The sequence below is a fragment of the Lepisosteus platostomus genome, chromosome 8 (genome assembly GCF_059453375.1).
Source record: "Lepisosteus platostomus isolate fLepPlt1 chromosome 8, fLepPlt1.hap1, whole genome shotgun sequence".
Taxonomy (NCBI): Eukaryota; Metazoa; Chordata; class Actinopteri; order Semionotiformes; family Lepisosteidae; genus Lepisosteus; species Lepisosteus platostomus.
The window spans coordinates 62,820,658-62,844,440 of NC_142618.1; the positions used below are offsets into that span (position 1 = coordinate 62,820,658).

The 23,783-nt window shown below is 39.5% G+C and overlaps 1 protein-coding gene across 2 annotated transcripts in view; it reads right to left on the reverse strand.

The window, feature by feature from the left end:
• The window catches only part of sema5a (sema domain, seven thrombospondin repeats (type 1 and type 1-like), transmembrane domain (TM) and short cytoplasmic domain, (semaphorin) 5A), a 129,030-nt gene that overhangs the window by 89,986 nt on the left and 15,261 nt on the right, over nucleotides 1-23,783 (reverse strand). For both annotated transcript variants that reach the window (XR_015941040.1, XM_088644233.1), the window contains exon 2: nucleotides 3,153-3,362. Coding sequence is in view for 1 of the 2 variants with exons in the window: in XM_088644233.1 (XP_088500359.1) it covers nucleotides 3,153-3,294 (142 nt within the window). In the remaining variant the exon portion in view is untranslated. The remainder of the gene's footprint in view (nucleotides 1-3,152; nucleotides 3,363-23,783) is intronic.

Consider the following 23,783-nt stretch of genomic DNA (forward strand, 5'->3'; position numbering starts at 1 on the left):
TAATAGCCTATGGGGGAGATCATTGACAATTTGTGCACTGCTTCTGCCTCGTCATGAGCAGACTACTGCTAGAGTAGCCAGTGGGCTAATTCATTACAGCAAATTAATTCCAAATTCTTCCTTGGCCAGCTGTTGACTTTGGAGGCAACTAGCATGATGCTTCAGGAACTTGCTCTAAAATTCCTCTAGGCTTCAGTTCAAATAATAAAATCTCCTATCGCCGGAGACAAGAGACAAATACATGCATGTATTCCGATACCCAAATGTGAATACCTAAGCAGACTGGAAATGGCACTTTCATTTCATCACCGTGATGCTATTTCAGGAAAATATAAATAAACTTTGGAAACCAGCCAGGCATTACAATACTGAAGCTGCAGTCAGTTCTTCTCCATGTAATTAATGACCTCATGCAGAAAGGAATATAACAAGCATGGAAGTATTATTATGGCAAAATCAGCCAAACCCGTGATTAAAGCTTTAAAACCAAGAAGCATCCTTTTCATTGAAGGAAATGTATGATCCTGGATGTCACACAACTGCTTTTATTTATTGTGTCATTGATAAAGTCATAGCAATCTAAAGAAACCTTGGTGGCAATATTTCCCCATTTGGGAGTCTGCTGTGCTGGTCTTCACATGAGGGGTAAGTTCAGGGTTATAGGTCAAAGGGGTCAGGAGAGCAGAAGACAGAACAGGAAGAGTCTCTTAATGCAAAGCTGCAATATGTCTGGACAGTGTAATCAACTGGATGAAGTCTTTGTAGTCTTTCAAAGTAACACAAGTTACTGGCACAGTGCACTCACAGGTACCATTCAATCACAATTCCAGCACGTCAGTGGAAATAGTTCAAAACATGCGGAAAGTGAACATCGATCCCGGAGGACACCTATGACCGCGCCAAATGGAGACGGGCGTGCCGACAAGCGGACCCTGCCGATGCGGGATTAATGCTAGGATGAAGAAGTGGAAAAAGTTCAAAAATTATTTTCTAATTTGAGGTTCAAATAGTGTCCAGTACAGCTTTCTTTTAGTGTTTGACTGTTCCTGTGTCCTGACTGATTTTAATTGTTCCTCAAATACTATTGCTTAGTTTTTTTTCTGTTCCAAAGTGGAGATAAAAAAACATTGCTTACTGAAAAGATAGAAGTAACAGTTAAGAAGAGTTTCTGCTAAGAAAGCAATTTCTTTCAAAGGTAAAACATTCAAAGCTATTTATAAGGTATTTATTCTGTACAAAGTTCCTACAGCAGTCTGTCTTGTATTGAGTATATTTTTATGTTAAGAATAATTTGCAATATTACAGTACATTTTTCAACATGCTGTGATCCAGGAACTCATTCTTTGAAGTAATAGAAAAAGAACTTAAATCCAAAATGATGTGGTGTTTTATTAAAATGTTGTTTATACTTTAAAAAATGGTTCCGTTTAATACCCACAGACAAAAGGACTTGATTAGTGCTTCTACTGTCAGAGGACTATTTCATATTTCAATTTAAAAGTGCAGAGTGAACTTCCTCAGACTCTCAAAGCCAATACAGACAACAACAAAGACAGCTGCTCAGGTAAGAGTTTCACCTCCTGCGGTTCACAGCCACATCTATATTGTTTGCATTTGCCAAAGAAATAGATCAGAGCCACTACCTTCCTTTCACTGTTCTCAGAGAAAACCTCTTATGAAAATGCACTTAATTAATCAGAGGCATGTTGTAGAGCCAGTGGAGCAGACCAGAGTAATGGAGTGGAATTGAGGCTGGAAATGTACATTATGGAAACAAACGATCGAAAGAAAAGGAACCATTGGATTTCTGTCCCAGAATCCAACGAGAAAGGCAATTGTGTTAGATGATCTGTCACTCACCACAATGGGATCATTAACCTCAATATTCTGCACATTGAGCTGACCCATCTACCAAGGTCAGAGATGGGAAAGTATGTCTCTGCCTGGAAGCCTGATACTGGCAGGAAATGTTAACTGTGTTCTTCAGTTCAGTTACTGTCAGCCAATGAAACGGTTTGCTCTCTCCATGAGCACCAGCAATACTGACCTTATACAGACCATCATGCAGTAGAGACCAGGCCTGTTCTTTAAGCTGGTGTTGGTTATGTCTCTCTTTTCATTAAAATAATTCAAACTAATGTAAGGTGTTTACCGAGTTGGTAAAACATCTAAAACATGCAGTAAATGGTTTTCATTATTTATATATCAAAACAAATGTATATTCTTAGGAAATGTAATCTCTGACAAATGTTATACATACTATATGCGTCCTGAAGGTATTCTGGACAAATAGATTAAACCCTTTAATACAATAAAGTAAACTGGATATAATTCTGTTTCTATAGATGTCAACTGTTATAAAGCTATAACTACTTGTTATACAATTAAGACAATCCAATACAATCAAGTCCACACCACAGCCACAGTGACTCACTAGGCAGGAGCTCATCCTGGTTGCTGTAATGATAATCGGACTAGAGAGCATGTGACTCCCCTCTGGATGGGACCCCAGCAATACTGCTCCCCACATATACAGTACAGCTGAGTGGACTGGAGTTACTGGGGTACGGTATCATCTTACTCAGGGGACAACTGCAGTGTCTGCAGTGGAAATGTGAACCTGTCAGTCATGAGACTAAAGACACACCCACTCCCGATAGTTATAGTAACAGTAAGTATTTATTGGCCAGATGTTTCTATCCAAACCTATGAGTAATTAAAGGTGAACAACAGTAGAGTAGCTGTTGCAGAGTCAAGCTCAATATAATTCTGGTTTTATATTTTATTCAAAGTATAAGAGACACATCTGTATACAGTTCATAACCACAAAAATAAACCCAATAGCTGCATCTCAAAAACTCAAAAATAAAAAATACAGCTTACCAGAATATTTCCAATTTCTACTTTAACAGCTGCATGTCTTTTTTCTGAGAGATATATTTTGTTCAAAAGGCAGTGCTGTATTCAGATCAGGAACTAATCGAGTTATTTAGGTTCAGAACAAATGACAAATCATTTTAAGGAAGGTGGGGGGGCAGCTATTTAAGCCAATGTGTTCCCACAGGAGTCCTAGTAATCAGTTCCACAAGCCGACAGCGCCACACACCACAGTGTCCGAAGAGGAGCGCTGCTCTCGCTCCCGCCGGGCTCACCTGCGAATGCGATGACCGGGTGCTCGGCCCTGAGGCACTGGGGATCCTGGGTCCAGCCGGCTGCCCTGCTGCACAGGAGGAGCAGCAGCCCCTGTAGGGACAGAAGATGCCTGGCCGGGCCGCCTCCTGTGGCCAGAGCCATGGGTGTGCTGGCGCAGCTCACTTCTCCTCAGGCGGCCGGACGGGGCGCTGGGCATCTGCAGAGGAGACCTGCGGGCGCAACGACAGACACATGTCACGTGAGCGCGTCCCCCGTGCAAGAGAACACGTTTAAACAAGGAAATACCAGAGTCGCTGTTCCCTTATTGGGAACAAGAGTACTCCTGAAATAGGACAGAAAATATTCCTGTGGGACACCCAGAGGACTGACAAGGTGACCAGGCAGACTGTTCCAGTTATGTGCTATTTAATTCAACCCGACAATCCCCAGTCTTTAATTCAGTCTTCCATTGTGGCTGCCGTGTCCAAACGTTTCAAGCATTAGTCCTTCAGAACCCACAATTATGTTTTCCATGTCGTGTCGAGCAGGGACCTTAGTTCTCCAAACTCATGTGTAGTCAGTTTCTGCACATGGAGGGTGACCGCCTGCCGACATGATACTGTATATTAGTCACAATTTTCCATGAGCCTGCCAAAGTGTTGCACTTCTTTAAATTCTGACCAATATGAGTCAAAAGTTAATCTTTTAACACAGTATGATACAGCAGAATAAAATATGTTCAGAAGTTTCCCTTTTTCTCAAAGGTGCTGTCCATGCCTTTTGTGTTTTTTACACAAATTAAACAGTTTTTGTAATGTATATTCCTTGTATATTTGCAGTGGAGCTTCCTGTTCACTTGGAAGATGCTCTGCACATCCACGGCTCCCCTGTGGAGACAGTTAGAAGCACCACGTTTCTTGGTGTACACATTACAGATGACCTCACTTGGTCCCTCAACACCACCTCCCCAGCCAAGAAAGTACAGCAGCGTCTCTATTTCCTGCAGCGACTGAGGAGGGCAAACCTCCCCCCGCCCATTCTTACCACTTTCTACAGAGGTATCATTGAGAGCACCTTGACCAGCTGTGTCACTGTTTGGCTTGGGAATTGCAACACTTCAGACCACAAGACCCTGCAAGGGATTGTGGAAACAGCTGAAAAGATCATTGGAGCCTCCGTCCCTTCCATTTCTGTCAACTATCACAAACGCTGCTTAAACAGGGCCTCCAGTATAGTAGATGACCCCTCCCGACCCTCTCATAAACTCTACCCTCCTACGATCTGGGAAAAGATATCGCAGTGTACGGGCCAGATCCACCAGACTCTGTAACAGCTTCTTCCCCCAGGCTGTCAGGCTCCTCAACACCCTGGAATCTACTTGTACCCACCCCAAATCCAGAAACAGGGTTTAAATCCCCCCAGTGTGTTGTATATATTATATTATGTACAGTATTGCCTTTTAATTTGCACTATGTGTATCCTGTCTACAATGTATATGTCAGTGTCCTTTCTGTCCTGTCTGTATTTGCACTGTGGACCAGGAGGAACGATATTTTGTTCCACTGTATACTTGTACATGGCTAGAATGACAAATAAATGAGAACCTGAACTTGAAGAGATTTTGTTATGCATTTGGGCTCTTCAGCTGCTTTCTGCCATCAGATAAGAAAAAGAAAAAGATACACTTATTTAAAAACCCAGGAGCAGTTACTATTATTGAAAATGCCAGGCTGGAAGCATTTCATTCATTTTTGAAAACGAAGCAATGAGGGCCAACAATAACCCAATACCCAAGTGACTGTGACACTCCTGACAGTAATACTGCCCCCTGAGCCAGGACGGCATTCTGCTCACATGATCAGCAGTCACTGCATACAGCTGCAGCTGGGATGCACAGTCCTCTAGCGTGAGGTCTGCTTGAAGAAACGGGACTAAAGGAGAGCTACAGAGGCCCACATGCAAAGGGTAACTGGCCAGAACAACCCAAAAGCAGAATGAATCTTTCAATCAGGCTCATCACAGCTCCACCGTTCTTTCCTAACTTTCGTGACCAGCTGTGCTCAGGCTACCTCTGCATCCCAGTAACTGCTTTGCATGTGTGAAACATGTTCATTTCCCACAATATTTAAAATTGTTTCTACAAAATAATTATAAAAAAATATTAGCCTGTTTGTATAGGTGTCCAGGCTATGATCTTGTAATCAGCATTATTGTCCTCACTTATTTCTTGAGGTAATAAACTGCTGAGCAAGAGTCTGACATATTTTCACTGTTCTGGTCTTTTTATTCAATGTTCATCCTTTGTGCAGAAACAAAAGTCTGTGGTGATCTGTATTTTATAGTGCAAAAATTAGCTTTTTCACTTTTGTATATGAAGTGTGAATCAAAATGATGTTAAAGACAAGAAATGCCCAACATTAATTATATTTGTTTGGCAAATGATGAATGAATGATAATTTATGAATTTGTTACAACACTTCATATTAGCTGCTCATAAGTAGTTGACCTTGAGTTTGTTGTGATCAAGGTGTTGAAGATTCTGATCAAATTGCATTAAAGATGCTAAATGACAAACAAATTAACCTGTATTAATAACAGTCAAAAATCTTACTGTATAAAACATCAATGAAGTTGAACCTTGAAGTTGAAGTCTTTTGCACAGTTCTATATAAAACACAATACTGACTTTATTGAATTCTTATGTTTCTTTTTATAAACCTTTCACAAAGGAAGTGCAGAGAATGTGTCCTCTGCTTTGGTATAGATGTCAGCTTGACAGCTACTCTACAAATGTCTCTCTAAATCTTATTTCATGCACTCTGCACAAATGGGGAAAAAACAGATTTAAAAAATGCACCTGTTTTCAGGGTGATAACAAGCCTTATACATAATGTTATAATTATAAACCCCCCCCCCCCTTCTTCATTATTTAAAAGGTTTCCTGACAGAAAATCATATATTTTTAATTAAAAGGATTTTGAATTTTTTTTTTGTTTTTAGAACAGGGTAATTCATACTGAGAACAAAAGAAAAAAAGGACTAAATTACAAATACTCTGTTTTTTTCTAATCTTGCAGCTCTTATTATACCTCTGCTAGATGGCACAAAATTCAATTTACCTGACTGTCACTCAATAGACTAAGGAAAATTAAAGTGCATATGTGGCCTGTAGGCACATCGACAATATCTGATAACAAACTACACTGAGCACTTGGTGCCAAATTCCTCACACACCACACAAATGTCCAAGCAAAACCTAAAATCCTTGCACTGAAAAATGGGACTGCTTTTCAACTGCACTTGTTTTGCCATTATCTTCCTGGAGACCACTGTAGTTCTTTTATTCCTGGTAATCTGATTACTAGCATATAAAGGTTGACGTCTGAAGCTCAGCTTGAATGGTTTTAATCAAAGTGGTCAATGAATAAATGAGGGCATTTTGACATTTCCTGAATGGAGTCTACCATGACAATTCAAATTATTTTGTGTACTCATTGTGTATTCATTGGTATATCTAAGCAATAGAAATGACAGAGCACCTTAGCTAGGGTTTAAAAAAATTGGGTCATCATTTGCAAAAAATAATGCACAAGACTGCATATTCTTGTGTCCTTTTTAAACCTAGTGGGATAATTTTGTTTTCAAACTTTCTTCCACTCTTTATTGCTAAACATTAAGTTTTGATTTTATTCCAGACCATGGTGCAAATTACGTAAGATAACAATTAAAACCTTGTCTTATAGAAGAGCAATATTGACCTTGCATTTCAGAACTCTGCATTTCAGAACTCAAGAGGCAAAATAATATGCACACATATTCTACTTAAAAGATTAGAAAAGTGAATCACCATTTCATCTGTATTAATTATAACACTTTTAGAAGTTAAGAATCAACAAATGTATAATTGCTATTTCATTCCAAGGTCAATTTTATGTGCTGTGCTTTTCAAATCTCAAGATTAGATAAATATATTAATGTTCAAAACTAAGGAAGGAGAAATTCTGTAGCATTTGATCATCAGGTTACCATTATGGTCATGAAGGTTTTCTTCTGGATATACTAAAACACCCTTTGTGCGAGTGTTGGGTAATTTAGTCCAAGCTTTGCTGAATGATTAAGACTTCTTCAGTCTTTGAAAGAAGATCCCAGCCTGAGGACTGACCTCACCCTGGGTAGTATTCACAGCTGGATGTGCATGATGTATAATAATAGAAGGCTGACAAGAGAGGTAAGATTGATTAATAGTGTCCCCAATGAAGAGCTGCAATTTCTAGTGTAATCTTTTTATTCCCACCTATCAATTTTAGCTTCAGGCAACTCTGATTTGAAAGTCTGGGCTCAGACAGAATAAATCAATCTGAGACAGATTTGTATAATTTCAGGAGAGCAAAAAACAACATACAGTACAATCTCTTGGCAAAATCAATATTGGTCACTGCACAATGTGATTTAACAGCACAAATTCACTGTTTGGAAATAAGATGTTGTCAATTAGCACTTAAAACATTGTCAAATATACTGCAAGTATTCTGGAACATTGAAAGGTGGACAGATTGTTGTTTTGTTTTACTTCATTTATTATGTGAAATCTGAAGTAAATACCTGCGTTGTTAAGAATGTCACCACTACAAAGCATATGGATTTTCCAAGGTGGGCTTCTTACAGATCCCATTCTTCCCAGACTCTACACATTCATGAGATATTTCTCAGCTGTATAAAGAAGAAATTCCCATCTGTTCAAACACGTGTGAATGTGTGATGGACAGATAATCCAGTCTTTTCTTGCTCAACCTTTCAGCCAAGACATCTCAATGTGGAAAAGTAAGCTACTGGACCTTGCCACAGAAAAAGTCTTTTTTCATGTTTGTTCAGGGTAAAAGGTTTTATTATTTTATTATTAGAAACACACAAAGCAAGAAACATCTTGCAAAGGATTTCAATCACACACACAAGATACAGAATGAAAAATTATTCTTTAAGAGATTTGCATCTGCCAGTGTATCCTAAATAATTTCAAAACACATTTATGACACTCAAAAACCCAAAGAAGAAAAAAAAAATACTGTGGTTCTGGAAGCTGAAAGATGTTTCTGTGGTAAAAGATAGCACTGTAATATGGCCAAATTTTCCACTTCGGTGTCATGCTCCATGTTCTTGCTTTTCTCAACTCCAAAACATTGGTTTATTTTCATGCTTCTTTACTTCCTGTCCGCTGAGTGGTAGATGCCACATTTCAATTACAAAGAGAGCTATTTGAGGTCTTTGATTGAAATAACATTTAATTATACGCTCTTTGTCTGAAACCCTTTGAAAGCATCAAAGAAAAGCTTACCTAAAGTAGGCTGTTTATTGCACTGTCTGGGGTCCTGCAGTGCTAGCATCAAATATGAGAATATTGTATTGTACTGGAGAACTACAGTATGGACACAGTGTACAGTATGTGTTAACATATAGCTGTGTGCACCTATATGGGTACTCGCATGTAGAAATAACTTCCTTCTTGTTAGTCCTCATAAATATTTCAACAGTTCCCATTCCATCTAAAGAATAAACATGAAATCTCAGTATGGTTTGATGATTATCAGACCTAAAAGAGCTCATCACAAACAGAAACAAAACTGCTACAATAGCACCTCCAATACATTATCTGACATCCAACATTTATGATTTTTCATCAGCAATGGAGCAATTCCAAGGAGCCTGGCTGATTGTTCCCAGTAGAAGTTTTTTTTCTCTGGCCTTGGCAAAACCAAATCCCATCACTCAGTCAGATCACTCCCTGCTGAGGATCAGACAAAGTGCTCAGAAGAAAGCGCTTCAGAAAACTGCCCCAGCAGCCCAGACCGCTCCCCACACAGCAGAACTATAGACAGACAGAGTGGCTGAAGGCCGAGGTTCATTCCTGCTTCAGCCTCACACTATTATTATTACAAAACCCTTGAACTTGAGAAAGAGAAAATAAAAAAAGACATTTCTGGGACCACTATTCTGAAACTGAATGTACAGTATACACTTTAACACCTGCTTTTGTGAGGCCAACGGAAGAGCTCAGAAGCTCAAACTGGGTCCAAAATAATACTTGCAAAAAGATCAAACTTTTGTACAATATTTAAGAAAAGGAAAACAAAGGATCAGTTGCCAGATTGTTCAGGGTTAATTGCTTTTAAAATAAATACAGGCTTCCCAGCCACAGACTCCGTCAACTTCTTAAATCTGGGACAGCGCACCCAGCAATTTACTTCGGTCCCACCCTAACTCCCTTGAGGCTTCAAATTCTCTTCCTTTTATTTTTAACATTCTTACTCTCCTCCCACAGCAAGGAGATGTATACTGACAATTATCTTCAGGGCTGACGAGTGACACAAAGGTATATAAATACAGCTGTGGGACCCAGACACCCTCTAGGCTCCGAGTTCAGGGACCAGACTGGAGATAAGTGGCTTTTTACTGGATGCAGGTTAAAAATCTTAGCACTGGCTCACCAGCCTGAGGCCGCTGGACCTGCTCCAGGACAAACTGAGCTCAAACTCATAAAACTAGAACAAAATAGCAGCTTGCTTACAATGCCGATCCTTTAAAGGAACCTCTTCCAGTTTCTAAAGAGCTGGCACAGCGACAATGTGTCTCAGAAGACCTCAGGCAATGTAAAAATGACAATGGGACAGATCTGTTTTGCTTTTGCTATCCTGATAAGACCAGATTCTTATCAGGATATAGATCTGCAGACATAAAGGTACCAAACACTAACGAGGGATTTCTTGTTAAATGGTCCGGTCTTTGTCTTTGTGGTAGAAATAAAGCTTTTACCGCTTTTATTAGTTTTTTGTGTGTGGTTATTATTTGAAGAGCACTTGCTCACAATTGGAGACATGGGAAGCTGATTTATAATGTATGATGGATGCCAGTAAGCAGCACTTGGCAAGGAGAAGCTAAGTCTCCGCTTTGCTCCCGAGCGTCGGCCTCTTCACTTCCCTCAGTCCTCTAGGGCTCTTTCTCATTACCAATTAAGTGCTTCCAACTGCACCAGCTAAAACACACAAGTAGCCAAGATGTCTGAATTTGAATGTATTTCTTTTACAATGTATTACAATGTATTCCACTTCCATCACTGTGGTTCCCATCTCGTCCGGGACTCTGAGGAGCATTGTGACAACACTGGCCTGGAATTGCAGAGCCCATGTACAGTATTTGTCCTGATCATGCATGTTCATTCAATCACGACTTGAACAGCTGAAAGAGCTTTTTCTTGTAAGTGTCACTGTAGAGGAATATGTTCTTGCATGACATGCTCAGTGCTACACAGCATAAAACAAGTTTGTTTCCATGCTCCTACCTGCCACATGACATTTAGCAGCTGCTGATTATAAAAGACTGTTTCTGAACTTCCAGAAACTTGAAATAAAAAGCTGATCTCACCAATAGCAAAGACAGCATTTAAAAAGGTGCATGGCGGATGTTTTTTTAGCACCTTACTTTTAGTTCACATTTTGAAAAAATATCTGTAGCTATTTTAGCAATCAAAATGTGTAGGAAATAGGAGTGCCCTCCCTATTGCAGTAAGTAATGTTGAAATTAGAAATGCATAGCAAAAGTATTAAAAATGAGATTGCAAATGAAAGGAAGCCATTCAGCCAGTCCCGCCTGTCTGGTAGTTAGTTTAACATTTGACACTTTACAAATGAACAACATTGTCTTATGTATTTTTTTATGTATTCAGTATTTTTTGCCATATAAGGCTGTTAACTGGTGTTAATACTCAGTTTAAAACATATTTTATGTTCATGTTAATCATATTTTTTCACACTTTTTCATGATGTTGTCAGTAGCATGTTGCTTGGCATAATTTCTGATAATTTCCATTATTTTTATTTTACCTAACTTTTCACTTTCTAAAATTCTAAAGACAAAAGACACAGATGCACCAGGTAACCTTATTTGAAGATGACATGACTGTCAAGATAAGAAACATTTTTCAGTAATACATGTGATGTTACAAGGGTCCCATCTAAAGCTAACTTTGAAGAACACATGCTTGTATCGCTCATTCTTTCAATGGGTTAATAACAGGTAAATCATCCTCTTCTTAATATTCAGGTTCCTGTGTAACAAATGAAAGGATAAAAACATTGAACAAAAGGATTGCATGCACACTTATGACAAACTGGATATAGAGAGAACCCTTGGAATACAGTAGGAAGCATATAACTCTCGAGAAAGAAAACAAATCAAAGAACAGAGTTTGGTTTAGAAGTTTCTTTAATATTATAAGTTGTGATATGACTTGCACGGGCTTGCTGTAAAAATTGTTCTGCTCCTTCTACTAGTGTTTTTTTATCACTGAAGTGCATAAACTACATCAAAGTCACAGAACAAATATTAAATTAGTTCTATAATTTTGTGGAAAATTCTTCTTATTTTTATTAAGAGATAAGATAAGATCATGATAAGATCTTTAGGCTGATTCCTCTAGTAAAGAAGGATTTATAATGGCTGTGAAATCTAAAACATGTCCTTGGATATCAGAAATTTTATTTATCTATGATGCTACTCGAAATCTAATTTGAAATTAGTCTTTCTCTGAACTAAATTAGCTTTAGAACTAAATATTTAAAGATCCTTGGTATTTCCCCCCAAAAAAGATGTCTTTTAACATTTGCAAATTAGGTGATGCTGTCAAGGAAAACATCTTCAGCCTCACTGAAACCTAGAAATCTATGCCAGTGAGACAGAGACGGAGGGGCGAGACTTCCCATAGAGTAGTTCAGGTGGGTAGCTGCGTCAGCATGCGTAGGCTGCAAAGGAACAAGTAATAGGTTTATTCTATGTTGAAAAAAAAGAGAGAAAACACAACGTTTCGGCCGTGGAGCCTTCTTCAGGTGTGAGAGAGACAAGGCAGTAAGCAAAGGAAAAGTAGCAGGAGAACAAAGGCTGGGAGGGAAGAGGAGTGGCTGAAGGCCTACACCTATCCTGACTTCACACCTCTTGATTGGCCTCTCTTTCTGTCCCCTGCTCCCGCCTCTCACTCCTCCTCCCTCCCAGCCTTTGTTCTCCCGCTACTTTACCTTTGCTTACTGCCTTGTCTCTCTCACACCTGAAGAAGGCTCCACGGCCAAAATGTTGTGTTTTCTCTCTTCTTTTTTTCAGCATGGAATAAACCTATTACTTGTTCCTTCCTATAGATTGCCTGAACCTCACCATGCTGTGATCTGGATATCTGTTGACCCAACTGACTGATTTAACAGAATGCTGAATATTTTATTGTGTTCATAACCATAAAAAATAATTTGATGAACAAACAGAAATCGCTCATATCATGCCACTTTTTCATTCTATGATTTAGTTCAATGGCAGTTTCTTTACTGTTTTAGTGGGGTGTATTTTTGTATTATTACAATGTGGTTTTTAATTACGAAGCACAAACTCAACATTGTTAACAGACTTATTGAATTAGCAATATTTCATCTGGTGCAACTGTCCTCCAGGAAGAAGGACAGCAATGACAAGCAGTGTGAATCCCACACCCAAAGCCTCTGCCAACACACAGAGAAATGTGTTAAAAATACATGTAGCATGAATATTACAGATAGTGTCACAATAAATAATATCTTGGCATCTGCGGGACCAATTAATCACGCAGGTACGGACCTTACCCTGCACCGAGAAACAGTGTGGTATCTGCCAAATACAATAGAAAAGCAGAGTTAATGGCTAAGAAATAACAGAGGGACTTTATAACAGCTGTGACTGGCTAGACATCCCAACAGGACTGAACAGATTTAAACAGAGCTCATCTGCCCTGGGGGCAGGCAAAGAAGATGATCCAGAGACTTGGAAAGGGAGGGATCACGTCCCAACTAGACTGGGAGACAGATTAACACACCCCTCCTGCTGTCTAGTGTTTTGAGGATTGTTTTCTGTTGCTTACATGATCCAACAAGGATTTAAAAAGTACATGAAAAAACGTCCTGCAGACATAGCTCAGTAAGCATTTTTAAAAGTGAAACGAGAACAGCAACATTCAGCTCGTATATTTGAAAGCAAAAGATTCGGCAGCTGTAACATAAGCATACTGCAATGCAATCTCTCCCCAGCCATTAGTTACTGTAAGTATCACAAGATCCACCAAAGACATGCAGCCACCCTTATAGGACAGTTTTAGAACATTTTCTTACAGTATGTAAGTTGTGTCTCTCAATAGAACACATTTTAAATATAAAAAATCATTGAACAAGACCTTTGAGAGAATTAAGAGCAAATAGTTTTAAAAATCCTGTTATTGTCCACAATGTCCACAACAATCTGCTTTTAACTGATACATAGCAACCACACTTAGATGGATTGTCAACATAAATTCATTTTGGAGAGATATATTATCTCTTTAAATGAAAAAATACAAAAAGATCCTCCACAAACGTTTAAATCCATATGGAAAGGGTAATGGCCACAAATTAAATTCTCATTTTTCCAGTGTTAAAGATCTGCAGGGACCTTGCTGTGTGAAACTTTATTTATACATCTTTGTTTTCAAAGGTCACTGTCAGTGTGATTAAATCTTGGTAGTCCTGCATCTTGAAGATCACTTGAAGAAAGCCTGGTCTCTCAATAATGTATCAAGATCTAATTTATACTGATGCTCCCCTTCAGCACTGTAGATTATGTTTTGGTCTTATAATTCTATAAATAAGTACACGTATTTACATCTTGACATTTGGCAGAATGACTCAACGTCCCCCGAACACACTGCGCTCCCACTCTCTTATGTTCCACAATCATTAAGTAATTCTCCTTTCTCCTCTTCAAATTGTAGTAGTAAGGGGATTTTGACGCTAGCAAATATTTTAAATGGGGATGGTTTTCGTTTGCTACAGGTTATATTATCAAAACATGAGCTTCCAAGCTCTTCTTCCTTTTTTTGCTTACAGCTCTATTCTGCAATATGTGCCTATGGGACCTCCTGGAGGTCCAGGGTATCTACACACTCAAATCAAAATCTGCTGGACTTTGGGGGCAAAACTTAAGGAGTCCCATTCCGATAGACTCGTCTACAGACTTTCATACCAGAATTTCATAGCAGCTGTTATTATTTGGAACAGTAACTTGATAAAGAAAATATCCTGAGGCAATGTTTGAATTAATAAAAATTCAGATTCCAAAAATCCTAATTATCAAATGAGGTATTTAAATGTTTTTTACAGTGTGTACTTGACTCTTCAAAGTTGCTATTATGTGAAACGTACCCCTAGTGACTTCGTCAAGTTTTGGAAATGGGGTTCTTCTTCTTTGTCTAATGTTCTGAATAAAGCTGTTCTTTGCTCTCACCCACCACTCGTTCAATGAAGAAATAAAAACATATCTGGTTGTGTTGTCCCATTGGTTCTGGAAGACCTGGAGCTGTCTTGGGAATTTCCACATTGACACTCTACTGCTCAGATCCATGGTTCTGGAGCATTGGGGGGATTGAGGCAGAAGATTGGAGTGCTGCTCCACATATTCTTTAGCTGGAAACATGGATGCGGGAGTACAATCGGGGGTTGGGAGGGGGAACATATCTCTTTTGAACAGTTTGCTGTTATTTTGTTTGCTGCTTTTGAAAATAAGGCACTAATAAAAACTGATTCCAAAAATGCATGTCTGTACAGCATTGCTGTCTTTACAATGTAAGGAGCAGAAGCCGTTTAGTGCTACAATTATGTCAGAGAATGTTCTGCAATCCCATTGCAGCCTGAACACTTGATATGCAGAGGATGTTTTTATTGCAGATCTGCAAAGTGTGAGTAAATTAGTGCTGGATGTTTTTAATAAGTGAGTATAAAATAATTATAGATTGTGCTGTCCAAGTGCCTAATTCAGTCTCTGAGAGTGATAACACACTTTTACATATTTTACAAAAGACGTATTTAGCATGAAACCTAATTATGTTTTACCCTTTAGGGCACAGTGCTCTGCAAAAGCCGGAATTTGAAACCACATTGTTTTAATAAGTTCAGATCAATCTGTCATGCTGTGTGAAGGAGCCATTTGTAATTTGTCACCTGTTTTGAAGTTTTTGCCTGCATAATTTATTAGTGTAGCATTTTGACACTTTTAGTACCAAGCTGCTGCTGGAATGTAGAATGCAACATTCGGGGGAAGAACCGTAACAGCGATTCTCAAATAAATTTTATCCGAGGGGTGTCAAACTCATTTGCCATGGCATCCAGATTTAATTTAAATGTACTTCAAATAGTCTGTACTGTATGTAGCGTATTTTTTAAATACAAGACACAAGGAGTATCGCGTATTTGTGTTGTTTTGCATTTCTGGAGTTTATTTTACAATGACTTACCTCCATTTACAATGCAATTAACAGTCACTGCATTTTCACAAGATGCAAAACTTACTAATTACACCCTGAGTAAGGAAAGATTTACAGTATAGAATTATTTAAAATATAATTGTCATTATTGTACGCAACGTAAATCTCTGGCTGGCGGTAAATGTGTTGACACCCACTCCTCACTATTCAAACACTTATGTATGTTCACTACAACAAAGAAATGCATTTTAATACCCATTTTTTGCTGTATGGACCTGTCTTTGATACAAAAAGGCAGTTTGAGATCTCACTCAATGATTTTTTCCTGTTGAAGATCCTTCTTATTTTTAACATCTGTGGTACAATGCGTGTGGTTAAGGGACGCGCGTTGCTGTGGAAACCACACCTGACGTGATTACGTGAATGAAGGCAGGTGTAGAAGTGGTTTAAAGGGAGAAAAGTCCAGCAGGGCCTCGGTCTTGCTGTCGCTACAGTGGTGAGAGGAGAAATGCGGAGGCTCTGTTGTGAGAGCCGGGTTGAAGTGCTACTAGTCGGGCCGATGTTAGAAGGGCATGCCGCCATGTATGGTATGAGTGAGCAAAGACTTCAGTCCCAGAGGGGATTGTGAGATGAATAGCCTGCGAGGAAAAGAGTGAAAACATCAGTCTGCAAGGAGACTGACTGAAGAAACATAGCTTTATGAGATCATCGAAAGATTTTAAGGGACAGCATCCTGGTGGGGTGTGAGAGCAGGATGTGTGTTGAAGAGGGACCCTCCCCCTGGCAATACATTGGTATCGGGGAAGTGAAGTGGGGTCTATCTAGCTGCACCCTCTGGGAGATAGTGCAGTGGTGGCTGGGCACAGTGAGGTGTCCTGGCAGCTGTGAGATCACAACCGGAGGTTGAGGCGCCAGAGAGGTTGCGAGTGTGTTAGAGAGGGACAGTGTGTTGGGTCTCGGCAGGGTGTGTAGTGCCGAACAGACTCGGTGATGAAGGTAGTGTGTGTTTGTGTAACCCAACCTGGTGGAGTCAGGAGAGGATGTCAGGGCTAGAGGCGGACCTGGGAGTCTGAGGCACTGGCTTTGTGTGAAACAGTGACCTATTGGAGCAGGAATGTGTTGGGGTCTGGGAGCAGGAGGTTCCTAGCAGTGAGACAACAGGTAAAGGGCCCAGAAGTAGTGGAATGTGGAGTCATGTATCCTGTTCCCCCGATGAGGGGGTCAGTGTGATCACCACTGTCACAGGAGAATGTGTGTAAGATAAAGAAAAGGAACCTAAAAGAGCTTTTAAAGGGGTGTGACGGGGGAGAATGAGAGCCTGACCATGCCCAGCATGGTGTCATCTACCCCTATGGCACCACACATCATTTTGTAAAGCATATTGCAAGTTCTTTAAGTGTTGTAAAAGTTGAAAAACATTTTCATAGCCATAAGTTACATAAGTCAAAAAACTACTGCAAACAAGCAATATTGGTTTTTATTCTATTACAATATACAGTATTTCAGTCATTTTAAGGTAACTTAAGAATAATGGGTGATGTTTTAATGTTTTTAAGGTTTAATGTTTTTTAACCTTAGGAAGGAGTTGTAAACTCTTATGTTTGAAAGTAATAATAGCAAGTTAATTTTTTTATACATAATGTAACATTTGCTATTTGTTTTTAAGGGAATCAGTTCATTACTGAGGAATGGGTGTACATATCATATATACAGTACATGACCTTCAGATGGAAGACCTAAAGTGCACAGGATCCAGGATTAGTGATCAGACAACCTCTACTTGAAAGATGGACAAGATCAAGACTCAGCTGTTATGATAAGTGGGTGGAAAAAGCTTGCCATGATTTGTAATCATCAGTCTTGGTGTTTCCAACTGGGAAACTGAATGGTCAGAATGGTCAGTGACAAAGAGTGACAAGAGTGGTCACATGACAAAATTGCCTATTTTGTATTCTATTTGTTAGATATCGACTAAAAAACTTCCACTTCCACAGCTATTGCTCTTTGGCAACAGCCAACTTTTGTACAATTCAAACATTCACTACCATGAACAAATACAGATTTATCTACTTCTCTAGAGCCACATAGAGATTTTCATTTCTTGAAGAAAATAATTAGAAGACCCTTATTACAATGCTCAAAATTATCATTTTGAGATCAGTTTCAGTGAGTTCAATAACTGCTCTAAAACATACAAGAGCTGTTTAGAGGAAGTGTGTCCACAATTTTTTTTACTCCAATGCTTTTGTGCAAAGATACACACACCCCTGTCTCACTACTACTGCCACAGCACAGTGGATGTTAGGAACCATAGAGACTTTAATGTTTGCTAAACTGTTATGGTAAGATCACCAGGGGCACCTGCTTGGCCCATGGACTGTACAGGCTCAGACAAGGAGTGAACAGAATCACTGAACCCAGCTGTCACGCCTTCTACATGGGCTAAACTCATGAACTTGGTGGGCCAGACCTGAAACACGGGCCTATGTTTGACATCCCTGATCTAAAGGTTAGCAATGTTAACCGTCCATGCAAATAACCTGCAGACAATAGAAACCTCACTTCTATCCTTATTGCAATTACTCTGGTCTCGGCATAGCACAGTGGGCTGAGGGGAATGTGGAAAACAAACCATTAGGCCAGTGCACATCCTCGCTATTCATCTACGGCTGCTAGCACAGCTCCATGACACCAATAACAAAACATCAAGTTAGAAATGTTTTATCAGTCGAGTATTTGGTCCTCTTAGGAGAGAAGGCACATTGACTCTCGTAATGTAGATAGTGATCCCTCGTGAGAAACAAAGGGGACTACAAACCAAGACGTATATGCTGGCTTATATACTGATGGGGGAAAAAAAACACAACACCTCCTCCTCCACACTCTGGCCCTCCCGTCTGCATGGAACAGGCTGAAGAGTGACTCATCTGTGAAGAGGACCTGATGCCACTGCTGACGAGTCCATTGCAGCCTCTGTTTGGCCCAAACCAGCTGGGTATAATGTCTAAGAGGTGTGGATCAGAGGGCCTCTGACAGGTCGCCTTGCTCTAAGGCCAGCAGCATGGAGCCTCACTGTCCTGTCACTGATGCGGGCATTGTGTCTGTCGGCAGTTTCAGCAGCAGTACGGGTTGCAGATCAGAAACGATGTCTCAGCTGGACCAGTCTGATGTGTCAGTCCTGCACTGGTGTAGTCACTCGTAGGCAACTGGATCTTGGACAGTCATCTGTCCTGCCGGTCCGCAGGACATTCAAGGCATTATGGAATGCACAGAAAACTGACTGCTGTAAGCGTGGCCTTTTACTTGCAGTGACCTAAGCTTTGAATTGAGGCCTTTTTAAAGGTGACCTGATCAGGCATTGTTCCACCTGGATCTCGTTGGGTAGAAGTGCACGTAACAAGCTTTCGTGTAACTGGCAAGTTGCAATGCCTCATTGCAAAAGCTGTATTGCTGGTCAGATGACTTAAAACAAATTGAAACTTCTTGCCAAAGTACATAAGCTATAACGATAGTATTCTCATTCCAGAAAATGTTGCGTTTCTTTTTTCCATCAGTATATATTTCATCAAGTGTTCCATGCAAATCAGAAGAGATGGGGGAAAACGAAATATTAAAAATGACATCTGTATTTTGAGCACAATATACCACTTTTCTGAGATTAAACCTAATCTTCCGCTCACCAGACCTCTGTATTGAGGTCAGGAAGCAATTTCAGTTTAAAAAGGTAATATTGCTTATAGTCCTGCTTATTGCTTATAGTCTTTAGGCAACATTAAATGTTTAATGAAATTGCACCTGCACCTTCACACTCGGGAAACTGCAGAAACTGTGCATGCAAGCTAAACAAGTAACACCTACTGTTGTTACTTCCAAATCCTTTATTATATACAAAACAAAACATACAGTCTTGAATCAACTTATACATAAGTCCTAGGTGCTTAAAAAGTTTTAGAATTTGTTTTTACTTTGTTCCACTGTCCATTACAGTTGTGCTTTGTATTTTGTGCTGTCGATATCCAGTGTGAAGCCCCAGAGATGGAAACAGGTGGTTTCTCATTGCAATTTAAGGTATAAAAGTCAAAGATGCCAATTTCTGAATTCTAGAAGAGGTTGGACAAGTAGACAGAAGAGTCGGTATGCAGCCTGAGGAACTTGTAGTATCAATGCTGCTGATGTGCTCACTGCAGGCCGTGAAGATGCTGAGTGACAGCTTGGGTCAAAATATGAGGATGAATTACAGAGTATTAGAAATCTGAACTATTTTTCATTTGATTTTTTTTTTGCTTAAAAAAAACTGTCGTAAAGCAAACTACTGTACAACTACAAATCTCAAAATAATATTTAAGTGACCTGTGGTGGGTGTTTTATTGTTTAACATACTGAGTTTAAATTGTAAGTTACAAACCTTTTCATACCAACATGTGTTGTTGCAAAACCTAACCTTGGCATTTACTGTATGTTGTAGATACTGTTTACTGGAGATTTGTTCTCTTGGTGGTTCTCATTAACTGTAGACAGGCTTAACTGTAGACTTTCCTGGATCTATAACCATTTTAACTGTCTCTACTGGCTTTGCTCCTCTAAATTAGAATTGAATAAAGACCAGGTGCACACAACAGAAGGTAAGACTATGTTATTAGGACACAGGGAAATTCCACGGGCCCCTGTACAGGCTACAGCCTCAGGTTAAATGTTTTATCAGGTTCCTTTACTGCTGCTCCTAATACAAGTATTATTCTAAGCGGACACCTACTAATATTTGTTCATTTTATATAGGACCATTTAATCAGCAGGAGGGCTGCAGGACAGCAGTGGTATTGAAGGAAAAGTCAGCAATACATGGTTTCCAAACCTTTTTTCTTCGACTCTTTTCAGGCTCAAAGTTGCAAACCTAGCTAGAAACATCACTCGAACGAGTGAGTACTGTACTTCCACTTCCCTGCAGTTTCGGAAAATCAGTCTGGAATGTGTTTGCCATCAGGAAGAGAAAGCTCATGTCACATTGGAACAGCATGTTTTTATTAAAACAGGACAAAATCCCAGTCTGTTACAGTCATCCGCAGGGGCACAGAGCACTACAGGGGTATTTATCCTTTCAGATACCCTGTGTGAAAAACACAAAACCTGTACAGAAACTGTTGCTCTCCATTCCTCTGCAGAATTAATGAATTTGCTCCAGAGAGAATGTGGTAACAGCAGCCTCTCAGTAGAGCTACTGACAGTTTGTGATAGAGACTTATTCCATTGGCCAAACAGGCCAGTCCATCTGTAAAAAACGTCCAAGTAAGAAAATACTCCAGTCTCTTCACTGTGCATTTGTACCAGCAGGCGTACAGGGGCACACAGCTGTTTCAAAGGTTTGGCATACCACTTCCTACACGTGGGATAGGGTCAGTATCTCCCAATTCGGGAAGATGGCGGACAAAGAGGCGAAAAACAATCATCGCATACTCAAGTTTTCAAAGACTTTAATTTTTCCTGTAAAATCTGGGTTAAAGTGGACTACAAAAGCCCTATGAAAGTTAGCACCATAATGTGGTCCACAGTATAAACCCAGCTGCAGTGCATTTCATCCTGATAAGAGGACATGCTGCTTAAGGCACGGTTGGCTTATGAGGCCTGAGGAAGAGCTGTGTCACAGGTGATCGTAGATTCTTACAAAGGTTTTCAGTAAGTGTGTGAGAAGAGGGCCTCTATCCTAGAGTCCACACTCCATAGTAAAACCAAAGTGCAGGAAGATCCTGATGATCTTGAAGAAACAGCCAGTTTTCCACAATAGGCGGTTAACACTTACACAACACTTAAGGAGGGCTTAATGCCAGCCTGTTCCATTTAGCCTGCGGGAATTTTGTTTAAGGTTAATCTTGACCTGTTGCGACTTTCCCCCACCAGTCAATCACAGAACAAGCTGCAGTGAATCTCGGAGCTCTGGCTGCAGCTGGGCTCATCTCTGGTGGCTGCAGTACCGACACGTTGTGTTCTGTAATGATAAACCTCTTGGCAGGGTGACAAGATGTTTTATCCCGGTATCTGGGGATTTCATGCTGTGAGGAACAGCAAATCTGTTGCATGGCAGATTGTTTTCCTTTTTTTGTGCAGTGACAGTTTGCAAAACTAAAACATTATAAAACAACATTAGCAATGAACTGACGCAGTGTTTCTTTTAATCTTAGGGAAAAAATCAAAGGCATGATAACTGAGAAAGAAGTGCTCTCCATTAATCATGTAATGACAGGGCATAACCTTTAATATGAAAAGGCCACATTTATTAAATACTTGTATTTGAAAGATGATGAGTAAAATGATGTCCATGATAACACTTTAAAGTAGGGTTTGCAGATGCTATTAATAAAAGGTATGGAATCGGTCAGATCAGCCTCATGACAGCATGTTCCATGTATAGCACTCCATTTGTAATTAAAAAGCTGTTAGAATCAGGTTTATAGATTTTTTTATAACCTCTTATATTGGAAACAAAGTATTTCAATCACATTTGACTATAATTACATGTGTAAATGTTGTGGCACATGTGGTACAAAAACTTCAAACAAAGACAGAAAAGATCCCCACAAGATCTAAACTTCCAACAACTTAGTATTTATGTATTTAGTATCATTAGGTATGTATTTGGTTAATTTATTTCATTTTAGTATTTATGAATCTTAAACTCAAAGATGTTCTCATTAATGTTGACAAAACTATTCTTAAAAAATGATTACGCTCCTGCTTTTCCATCTGTTGTATACCTGAAAACTCATTTGCACTGCAATGCTGTATCAAAAGGATAAAACTGTTAGACAACAAAGACAGTACCCAAACCCACACTGGACAGTGCAGGGTAATCACATTACTGTTCCTTGATTGCAGAATAAATAGAAACATACTCATCACTCATTTCGCTTACATAAACTGCCTGCTTCCTCCTCTGGGTGCTGGATGTGGATCACTGTAGTGCTATGAACAGTAAAAATAAGTACTGGAAAAGCAGTTGCTTTGAGTATGCATGACAGCCAAATGTCAGATCTTTCAGATCTTTACTGCATTTTAAACTGCAATACTATAAATAAAGCAATTATAGGATGAATTTGATTCCAGTACATAATATATTCCATTTATTTTCTGAACCAAAATTCTTCACTGAAGTGGACAACTAATTTAATAGTTAGTAGTTAATTGACCCAGGGATCTCACACAGCTGTTTCTTGAAAGAAGCCAGGATATCGGCTTCAACCACATGGCTGGGTATCTTGTTCCAGACCCCCACAATTCCCATAGTTTTGGATTGTTAAATCCCAAAACTGTGTTTAAGTTGCCTCTCTTTTGGTTATCTTAATTTTTTTCTCCCCAGACCTTGCAACTAATCTCACCAGCTCAAGTGAGCAGAAAATAGACAAAAATAGACCTTCACACTTCAATCTTTTAAAATTGCTTTCAGAAAACTGAAGCACAAATGGTTTTGAAAAAAGTAAACAATAATGTTATTATGTATTTAGAAGAATTGTATTATCATTAAGCAAAATCTAGTCTGACTGAATCAAGTTAAGGCTTGGTAAAGAGTCTAGACTAGCAGCACCCTGATAGTACAGCACTACATAAACTTCCACAGTCTTGCAGAGTTCCTGTCCACTCCTAGGAGGAGAGGGTGGAACAGAGGGTGTGCATGGAGTTCATCAAGCTGTAAAGAGCACCTGTGACAGGAATAACATAAACCAGATGCCCAAACATCTTTCAAAGCTGTAATTGAGTCAGGTTTAACAACTCATTGGTGCAGAAGGGAAGGGGGTGCTGGTGTTCTGATGACTGCAGCCGCGCTAGCAAAGACCACCATTCTACAGCTTGCAGGAAGCTCAGTGCAAACAGATTTTCTTTCATTTTTACATGCAGAGGTCCAAGCAGAGGTTACTGCCACATGCTGAAAACAAGAGTAAAACAGCTTCTTCAGCTCCCATGTCAAGACAAAATCTTAAAACTCTGACAGTGACATTTACCTATAATGTGATAGATAACCTTTGACAACGAGACTCGTTAACAGGTCAATAGGTAGTTAATAGGTCAATAGTTAATAGGTATTTGTTTTTGAGAATTTCCTATGTTATCGTACTTAAAGTTAAGGGACTTTTCATGCAGTTATTAATGTGCGTTTCAGTTTTTTTGGTGCTCAATCACTTTGATGAGAGGTAGGCAGTATTGGGCTCATCCAGATATAACTAGTTAATTGATCCCAGGATCTTCTGAAACCTCTTTTTTTCCAAATGTCCTGAAGAATCAGCATATACAACTTGGCATGTCAACGTGTCTCACACTACGCATCCACCTTTCTGTCACTAAGATCTGCTTATTTTCCTTGGGAATGTGG